Here is a 10,864-nt window from a genome sequence, read left to right on the forward strand (position 1 = left end):
CTCCCCCCTCAGTGAGCTTCGTCTCCCCCCTCCCCGAGCTTGTATGGATGCAAGGATGTATGAATGTATACATGTATGTATTAATGCATGGATTGATACATATTTTTTTTGTATTAGTTTTTTTGTACTTTTTGTACGTATCAATAGATGGATGTATGAATGCATAGATGGATGCATAGAAGGAAAAATGAATGCATAGATGGGTGCATGGATGCATACATGGATGTATGTATTTCTTTTAGTAGTTTTTTGTTGTAGTTTCTTGTAGTAGTTTTTCTTGTATTAGTTTTGTGTAGATGAGAGGTGAGAGATGTTTTTAGGAGGAAGAGAAATCGACTTCTGAAGATGGCGGTCAATCTGGGCGAGTTCTTCCTGTGATATACCTTTGTCACGCACGATGGACTCGCCCAGCTTGACCATCATCGAAAGTCGAAATACCCGTGACAGAGTGTCCGTCATATATAAAACCACCAGAGAGTGTCCACCATATTTGACAGATGATAGATGTTACCGGCTGTTGTCGTAGGGGATCGCTCTTCCTTTGTTCCTCCTCTGTGGTCATTTTAAAGCAGGAGGAGCAAAGGAAGAGTGACCATCACCGACAGTCGATAAGAGTTGTTCATGGTGGAAGAGAAATCGACTTCTGACGATTGTAGTCAATCTGGGCAAGTTCTTCTTGTGATATACATTTGTCACGCACGATGGACTCGACTAGCTTGACCATCACCGAAAGTCAAAATACCCGTGAGAGTGTTCCACCATATATACAACCACCAGAAAGACTGTCCATCATATTTGACAGATGAGAGTTGTTCTTGGAGGAAAGAAATCGATTCTTATGTTATTTTTCATTGTGTGATGAAAGGTGTTAGCACCGATCAATTTTACGGTCATGGCTTCCTCCTATGACGCAGTTTCCTTTAGGGTCGACTCCGCGGTCGAGGAGAAGAGCCCCGATGACCTCTTGGCGGCGCTCATTGAGAAGAACCCGCAACTGATCCTAATTAAGTAATTTGAGGATCTGAAAAAGAAGAATCCGCCAACTAAGGAGAGCAAGGCCCAACCGCGTAGGGAGATAGAGACGACCCGGGGCCATTGACTCCACCGACCATCATTCCAGACAATGCTTGGTCTTCCATTGTGGGGGATGCCCCCACGTGCTCTAACTCCACAATCACTGGTTTCACCGACTACACATTGGAGTAGTCCACCTACATAGTTTGACATTAATTGATTTAGTGATTTAGTTATGTAGCTGCTGATATGGACTTGTATTGCCACTTGCGATGCTTTTGGGTGTATGGGTGATGAATGCTCCGTGGATTATGTATAATGTGCTATCTTAACCTTGCATTCCTTCTCTATATCTTTTTCTCTTTCTTTGTAGATAAAGTGGTATGCGGTGTACAGAGGTAGGTGTCCAGGAGTCTATGATTCATGGGCCGCATGCAATGACCAAGTGCTTTATTACCCAGGCACCTCCCATGACTCGTTCAATAGTAGGGAGAAGGCAGAGTATAGTTACAATCAGTATTTGCTTAAGCACAAGAGAAAAATTGAAGTAGGCAATGGTGCAAGCCAGAATCCACTTATCGGGTTTAGTGGATTGAAGAACTTCATAAATCTCTTTCAGTTTGTCATAATTGTGGTATTGCCTTTATCATGTGGTCGCATGTAAACATGCATTGACCACTTTGTTGTTTACTATGTAGCCACTTGTACTAGCGAACTACTTTGTGACTTCAAATGAAGGTTGTGTGCACTTTTTATATAATGCGTATGTGAGTTTGTTATTAATGTGTGAGACTTGAAGAACTACTTTATGTATTGTATATCTGGTTTCCTGCAGCGATACGATGGAGAAGAGGCCAAAGCAAAACCGTTGGGAGCTTCTGGAGCTACTATGCGGAGAGTGGCACTTGGCAAAGGTCTATGCGCTGGGAGCTGCTAGAGCTACTATGCCGAGAGTGGCACTCGGTAAAGACATGACAGAACCAGTCCGCCATGAACTCGCTTTATTTTGCCGAGTAGCACTGTTTGGCTCTCGGCAAAGAGTTTGCCGAATGTCCGACAGATGGCTCTTGGCAAAGTCTTGTTTGCCTGAGAGGTGTACGCGGGTGGCCTTTGCCGGGTGCACCTGGCGTATATGTCGATTTCAGTAGTGAGAAGTGTCAACATCACACACATTTATTGATTTACAAAATGTCCGCCAAACAATCAAGATTCAGTATTGAATGCTATTATCAAGTTGAGGAGAGGCTGACAGAAGGGAATATAAGAGCCAGGTCTTCCAAAAAAAAATCAAAACTCAAAAGGTGATAAGTTGCATCGACAAACAATTTTGGGCCTTAGCTGCTATCACTACTGGTGGGAGGCTATTTTCCTTGTGCTTCTTGACATCAACACTGGATATAAGACATGGAGGATAGCAAACTGTGTCATATAAACAGAAGACATGGGGCACATTAAACAATGTCATGATTAGTCACATCAAATATGGAGATATGAAGCGAAAATTATAGGGTGTGTTTGGATGGCTTCCACACCATAGTACGCCTGGCCTGGAACGAAAGGATGCCTGCCTGGCCTAGATGTCTCTGCCATGTGATTAGCCTAATCCAATTAGGAAAAAAATTTAGCCCAAGCAGCTTCATTAGCCTGGTCTAGGCGTTTCTTTTCATGCGCCTGGCATGCTACAAGGTGCAGTCTGGCAGTGATTAATCCCTAGTAGGTGTACAGATGTCCTGTGAAAATACTTTAAATAGTCAAACTGGCATCAGTTAGGCATGGACAAGAACCAAACACATGGACAACAGGCTAGCCTGGCCAAACAATTTTTTCCATCATCCCGGGCTCTTCCCAGGCACCTTATATTCTCAAGCAAACTGACCCATAGTAATGCAAGGGGTGCATAGTAAGATCATGGAGAAAAGAGACTAATGATCATATTTGACAATGATTCAAGAATTGCATGTGGCTCTACTCTAGATTACTTGCCTCAATAAGTTCAGACTTGTTGCAATTTAAAGGAGAATCTCCTAACCATGAGAGTGTATGAAGACAGTACAAATGGAGAAAAGTCAGTATCTATCTATGACCAACCTACTGATGTAGCAATGAGAGATGACTTAGCTGATTTCATCAAATGACAGGAAGTAATCTATTACCAGCATACTGAAGTAGCAAGAAGTGAAGTGATCCAGGCTCGCGTGCCGATTTAAAGGAGACACTGGTAGCGTCCAAGGCTCAATTGCTATCTCTCTTGGATCACACGAGTGAATGGTGTGACCAGGCAACCCCTACCAAGGAAATATTTGGCCTTGAACCCAAACCCACAAGGGCTAACCCAATATGTCGTTCCTACAAGATATGTTCCCACTTTTTCTCGAAGAGAAAATCTATTCCATGCTCGTGCAATTCAAATCCGAATTTTTCTGCTTTTCTTTATTTGTACTAAACTTTTGTATTTTTACATAACATTTTATGTCTAATATATATTATTATTTTAAAAAATAAGTTTCGTATTCACATGTAGTTCATTATATCGTCTAGTAATTTTCTTTCTGTTTTAACCATGTAAGTGTGTTCTGACATATTAAGATACCTTATATCTGTATATGATTCTTTCACGGTTATAAGTACATTTTTTATGATAAACTCTAACTATACCCTGTCATATCAATATTCTAGTTTTCTAATTTAGTTTGAAATAAAAATTGCGCTGAGTTTCACCATAAATATAGGAAAAGCAAGAAAAATCGCAATACCCCACAAATGAATATATGCCACTTAATGAATTGTGACATATTTATATATGGTTTTATTTGTAGTGTCCTTAACTACGTCGGGTGTGTTTGAAAACAAAAGAGTAACAAATACGTTGAGAGTGGTCTCTAGAGTGTTAGGCTGTCAACCGAGATACTATTAAACAAGGGTGTGTAAGGTGTCAAAAAGAGGTCTGACGAATGTGGAAGTGTTTGCTTCTTGGCTCTTTCATGGACAATTTTGTCGTTCCTCTCCACAGAGATATAACAACTGGCCAAGGAACCATCAATACAAATTTATTGAATGTAAATTTTTTTTTACCGATTTCTTATCAAGTTCACAATATTAATTAAAGCTCTTTACAAAAAAAGCTACCACAGTTAACAATAATGGTAATGATTGAACCTAGCGACCTTGAAAATGTATGTGGTCTTACTTCTTTTAGGATCTTTAAATCATATGCATATTAGACCGTCTCCAATCGCCCCAGTCATTTAGCTTGCATTAGATTTATTCCCAATCCAAAGGTTGGCATCCTATATTATTATATTATACCTAAATAGTTGATCCCCACTAACTTTAATTCTTTCAACATGCAACTATGCCACCTCAGCATGCTACCATGCATAACCTAAATAATTGATCTCCCACTATCTTTAATTGTTTTAACATGCTAATATGCCACATCACGCCATTATGCATGCATGAGAAAAGACCCACATTAAAATGCACCATGCATACTACTCATATTTAATACAACTATAGAATTAGCAAATAAACTACTATATGTTAGTAGTTTCACTTCACATCTTGTTAGTCTAAATACGAATGTTTCATACAAAATTTCTTGAGAGAAACACCCAAGGGCATCTTAGAGCCGAGAATTATCAAGGAAAACATAGTCAACATGATGGAAAGACAAATGGACGCAGAATGGCGAGTAAATAATAAAATTACATTAAAAATCATATTTGCCTTCTTCTTCCTCTGATTGTATGCCGTCCGCCGGAGATAGAAAATTGCACTGAACTAATAGTAAAGGAAAGGGACGCATGCAAGCGCTCTTGCCATACCATGCTTTAAAGAACGCAATAGACATTCATTTCTTGAAACCATATTTAGAAATCATTGAAGAAACATCGGCTAGAACATCATCCCACGCAACACAGGCTTGTCGTCCTTCACCACCAGTCTAGTGAGTAGGGAAAACCAAACCATGCCACATAACAACACAAAAGAAGATGTCAAAGTCGCCACACTAATAGCTCAAGAAAATAAACACTAGGAGTGTTAGGAGCGTGAGAGGTATTCACCGGATCAGTTCCCGGAACTTTGAAAATCTTTCAGTGAGAAAACCGATTTTTGCTAATATGCCACATCCCGCCATCATGCATGCATGAGAAAAGACCCACATTAAAATGCACCATGCATACTACTCATATTTAATACAACTACAGAATTAGAAAATAAAAATAATAAATATTAGTAGTTTCAATTCACAAATTGTTAGTCCAAATAGGAATGTTTCATACAAAATTTCTTGAGAAAAAACACCCAAGGGCATCTTAGAGCCGAGAAATATCAAGGAAAACATAGTCAACATGATGGAAAGACAAATGGATGCAGAATAGCGAGTAAATAATAAAATTACATTAGAAATCATATCTTCCTTCTTCTTCCTCTGATTGTATGCCGCCCGCCGGAGATTGAAAATTGCACTGAACTAATAGTAAAGGAAAGGGACGCATGCAAGCGCTCTTGCCATACTAGGCTTTAAAGAACGCAATAGCCACTCATTTCTTGAAACCATATTCAGAAATCATTGAAGAAACATCGGCTAGAGCATCACCCCACGCAACACAGGCTTGTTGTCCTTCACCACTAGTCTAGTGAGTAGGGAAAACCAAACCTTGCCACATAACAACACAAAAGAAGATGTTGAAGTCGCCACACTAATAGCTTAAGGAAATATGCACTAGGAGTGTTAGGAGCGTGACAGGTATTCACCAGATTAGTTCCCGGAAGTTTGAAAATCTTTCGGTGGGAAAACCAATTTTTTTTGGTAAACCGGGAAGGTCTCGGAGGACCCCCTAAAGCCACCGAAAGGCTTCCCGGGACCTTTCGGGATATTCAGGAGGGGCACCGTGGGCTGCCCACTTGGTTAAGTCCAAGTGGGGCAGCCGCATGGCCCCAATTGTGGGCCCCCTTTGCCTTGTGAGGCAAGTTGGAGGGGGGGCTAGGGTTTTTGTGGGGCGCCCACCTTTGGTCCGCCGGCACTAGGAGGAGGTGTCTCCTCTTCTAAGGCAGCCCTACCTCCCAAGCATCATATAAATATAAGAGGGACAGCCCCTCTAAACACATCTTATCTGGCGCAGAGGCTGTCCCATCTCTCTCTCTCTCTCTCTCTCTCTCACACACACACACACACACACACACACACACACGAAAAGTTCTTATGCGGTCAGGCCGCTCCACCTCCACCTCTAGTCCTTCGGCAGGCTCTTGTTCTAGACGGTGAAGTCCTGCTCCAGATTGGTGTTTTCATACTCATGGATACTGGCAGAGGGATCATCTATTTGATCCTAGTTCGAGGGGGGAAATTCCCACGGTTGGAAGGTTTAATCCTAGCTGGGGGAGTCGGTAACAATAGTCTTCACCAACTCTTCTCTCCACTACGTTAGTTGGTAAAGATAAGATCTAAACCTCTTGCATATCTTGATAGTGATTCTGGGCATGTACGTAGGCACGAGTAAAAAAATGTACTATGTTCCCTAACAATAGCTAGCCAATTGCTCTCCCTGATAGACACACCAACTGCCAAGATCTGAAGAGTGCCAACAGATCTGGCAACACAAACTTTCCTAGGCTCTTCGTCGACGCCGAATCAGACATCACCGAGGTAGGTAGATGTCGAAGAGACCTTATTCCAACACCTCATTGCTGTCACAACCTCGTTGATGCAGCTAGGGAAACAAAACATAAAGAAAAGAAAAAGGAGACAGAAGGGTCCCGCTCCTCTTGCCATCATTGAAGTCGCTGGGTGGAGGAGAGGAGGGGGACTGAGGCGGCGGCATGGAGAAGACCTTTGGTGCCAGCGGCTAGGTTTCGCAACTGGAGGTGGACAAAAAAGCTTTGCCCTTCTTACCTTTCGAGAAGTAAGAGTTTTAAACTTAAGTGAATTCTTAGTGCTTATTCTTTGCCCAAGTGTCCTTACAATGGTACCACCTCCGTCTGGAACTACTTGTGGCTCAAATGAATGTATCTAGCATTGAAATGCGTCTAGATACATCCATTTGAGCAACAAGTGCATTGGACGTGGCTTAAAGTTGTTTTCTTGCGGTATTGATTACCGACAAAGATAGTTTGATGGTACTATTTCGAAGACGAAATTAACAACCACAAGATACTATTTTCTTAGACTTATCTCCACCTGGTATAGCTGCTAGTACTACTTTGAAAATTGCTTCATTCTTATGGTTATTTGCATATTGTTCTACATCGACACATTAATGGACAGACAAGCAGTGATTTCAAATCCAGAGGTGACGATGCACCATAACCTCAATGCAACATCGTCTGGAAAAAAACGAGTCCAACAAAGGAACCCCGTACGCCCAGTGGCGGAGCTTCAGTAGCAAACATGGGCGGGCCAGTACGAAAGAAGACTCAGTATTTTTATTCCGATGGCTCAATTTACAGTTTGTCTCCACTGCATCTTCCTTTGGCTGGGCGGGCCACGGCCGTTTTTTCTAACACGTAGCTCCGCCAGTGCGTACGCCACTTGGGTCAGATAAAGAAAGAACAACGCTGTTCTTACAAAAAAAAAATCTTGGGGCACATCTCTGATAGTCATCCTACTGTACATGCTGATATGCTCAACCTCCTGCAGCCGTTCGTAAGCATTATCTCTTCAATCATCTGGAGCTCAGTCTTCATGATATGGGCTTTCTCCATGACCTTCGACTTGATCTCTTTCTCCTTAATTTGGAGCTGCACCCTGCTCTGCCCTTCTACCAGTCTGAACTTGTTGGCAGAGTAAACATAAAAGTGCTGTCTCAGCCTTCACTAGCTGACTCATCAAAGTCCAGTTTCACTGTTTCAGACTTCACTATCTGATTTAACAACTAACTTGCGTAAAGTAGAAAATCCTTCTGCTACCATAGTAACAGACGCAGATTTCTTAGAAACTAAATGATATCTGTAGACCACTGGGGGCAGGCTGAAGACGTCGTTCAGGCCGGGCACCAATGTACCCACCACCAGCGGGGTGGACAAATGTTGCCGGGCACACTCCACATCCGCCAAAGTTCTTCCAGTCAACTACAAGTGTGTATAAGGAAACAAATACAATAAGCACCACAAAACCACAAAGAATTCATCAAAATAAATTTTCAAGCTACACAAGCTAGCACACCTGAGTCGAACTTGAAGCATGAAACACACGACAGACCATCTGCATCGATTGTCAGCTCAGCAAAGAAGTACTTGGGAACAAGATCATCACAGCTGCTGGAAACTTTACGCCTAGCAAGAAAATTTGCATGCAAGCACGGACCACAGTAGGAAAAGCTTTTGACGCCCACTGCTTCAACCAGCTCATGCTCATCCCCCTAAAATATTATAACAAACAAACATAAGAGGGTGCTCACAAGATGCATGCATATATAGATGCTGAATGACCACCCAGTCACAAAGTGGCACTATGCACTGTTTATAAACTTCAGTAAGATCAGAACCTGATTCATGTCGTTGTAGCGCTCCAAACCCTTGCGCGCACATGCTGGGGCGTTCCAAAGTTCAGCTCGCTTAAGTTGCTTCTTGGATAAGCGTGGCTGATCCAGCTTAATTTCCCTGAAAGAGCACAAGTGTCAACATCACGCACATTTCTTGATTTCAAATGTCCATCCAACAACTAGTATGATTTAATACCGAACGCCATTGTCACACTGAACAGAATCTGACAGGAGGGAATACAAGCGCCAGGTCTTTGAAGAAAAAAAATCAAAACTCAAGGGTGGTAAGCTGCATGAAACAAACAATTTTGGACCTGAGCTGCTATCACTACTAGTAGGAGGCTATTTCTTGTGCTTCTTAACGGCAACGCTGAATATAAGAACTGGAGGACAACGAACTGTGTCATATATAGACAGAAGACACAGCGAGCACATGATTAAAGCATGCCATGGCCAGTCATATCATATCAAATATGGAGACATGAAGCGAAAATTATAGTTCCATGTTCAGACCATGGAGAAAAGAGATTTGTATCATATTCGAAAGCGGATGAAGGACTGCATGTGCCTTGAATGCTCTAGGGATCAACCAGATTTTGTTCACTCAATAAGTTGCCACTTGTAGCTCAGTGTGTGCATTCGGTTTTTTCTGTTTGATTCGGTTCGGTTTATATGGTTTTTATACTTCAGTTTATACGGTTTTATACATAGATACAGTTTGGTCTCGGTAATAACCATTTATTTTCAGTTCGGTTTCGGTAATAACCAAAGTTTACGCGAACTTTTGAATGACACATGATTTGTTGGTCACATGATTCGGTTTGTGTATGTAGGTTAGATGTTTCTTGTGATGTATGAGAACTGTGTATATATGTAAGGTTAGATCATTAGAATTTAGTTGGTCACAAGTTGTAGCAATTTAAAGAAGAATCTCCTAGCAATGTGAATGTATGCACAAACAACTAAACCAGCTGTTCAGAAGTATATGTAGATACTATATTAACTCCCCGGCATGGTTTAGTTGGTCACAACTAAGTCAGAAGGGGTTCAAGCTAGTTTCTGTCCTGGTTATCACAGTTGACACAGTACTATATTAACTCCCATTCACATCACTCTGCAGGAGTAATTGTTACTGGCTGCTAACAATGGGTATATTCAACAAAGCTAGTCGCAATTGGGTAGGGGTTTAAAAGCTTCATCATTTGGTCAGCATATATAATACTCCCTCTAGAATGTCAAAAAATGTCTTATATTTTGAGACAGATGGAGTAGTAAATCGATCTGGCCAAAATTCGCACAAGGAACGCACAAGGAAGACACAGGTAGCTACTGGAGGATTGTCCCAAAAAAAAAGGTAGCTACTGGAGTGGCGCAACCGTTAACAGCGCAGCAGAATATCGGCGGGTGGAATCAATTCAGCACATTGCGAAGATTAGGTAATAAATTGTTTGGGCTGCGGAGATTGAGAGTACTAGATTGGCATACCTTTTCTCGTAGCACGGAGGCGGGGTGGGCTTGTGGATGCCGGTATCCGGGACTCGGCGGTTGCGGAGCACGTAGGCGGTGCGAGGCGAGTCCCCGCGCTCGGGCGGAGGAACCGGGGCCTCCGCGCGGGGTGCGGGGGGAGGAGGCAACGCGACCACATCCACCAATTCCCGATCGCTGTAACGGGGCGAGCATGATCGCGCAGCCCTCGCGGCGGGAACGGAGGGCTTGGCCTCGCGCGGAGGAGCCGGGCGCTTGGTGCGCCTGGTCCGGCGTGCCGGAGGAGGCGTCGCCGCCTCGGGCATGGACCGCTGGAGACGCTTGGATCTCCGGGGTTCCCTGGCCGCGGGCTCGTCAGGGAGGCCAGTCATGTCGACGACGGCTTCCGGGCTCCTGTGGAACGGTATTGGCCGGTGAAGGTGGGGAGGAAGACGGAGGCGAGGCACGAGCACGACGACGGGGCCAACTCAATAGCGGACTCCTTTTTTAGGGAACACAACGGGACGGACTCTTTTACTTTTTTTTTTTGGGAAACGGACTCTTTTGCTTACATCGAACACGAAGGTAAAAGGTCGGCACCGAGGCTGCTGGCCAGATATGATATCCAACAACAAAGAACTGTATTCTTTTAACCGTTTGTCTAATTCACATGTAGATGTTTTCTAAGTATGTCACATCTAAACTCCCACAAATAAGAAAGCAAAAAAAAAGTTAAGACAAAAAAATATACCACAAATATAGTGGACATCAATTTAGATGTGACATAATTATGTCACATCTAGATGTGTCCTAGACAGAATTCTTAAAAAAGGACCCGACAAATTCTGAATTTTTGATTTTTAAGGATGTCATCCTAAAAGTTTTTTGGTGACAACTTTAGT

The 10,864-nt window shown here is 42.7% G+C and overlaps 1 protein-coding gene across 1 annotated transcript; it reads right to left on the reverse strand.

Annotated features, from left to right (window-relative positions):
- Nucleotides 1-7,945: 7,945 nt before the first annotated feature.
- On the reverse strand, nucleotides 7,946-10,354 carry LOC119321514 (CASP-like protein 4A2). The gene is made up of 4 exons (XM_037595161.1): nucleotides 9,984-10,354; nucleotides 8,502-8,616; nucleotides 8,180-8,375; nucleotides 7,946-8,085 (listed from the first exon to the last, which is right to left on the reverse strand). Exons 1-4 carry the CDS (start codon nucleotides 10,352-10,354, stop codon nucleotides 7,946-7,948), a joined length of 822 nt encoding a protein of 273 aa, XP_037451058.1.
- Nucleotides 10,355-10,864: the final 510 nt, after the last annotated feature.

This window comes from Triticum dicoccoides, chromosome 6B (genome assembly GCF_002162155.2).
Source record: "Triticum dicoccoides isolate Atlit2015 ecotype Zavitan chromosome 6B, WEW_v2.0, whole genome shotgun sequence".
Lineage (NCBI taxonomy): Eukaryota > Viridiplantae > Streptophyta > Magnoliopsida > Poales > Poaceae > Triticum > Triticum dicoccoides.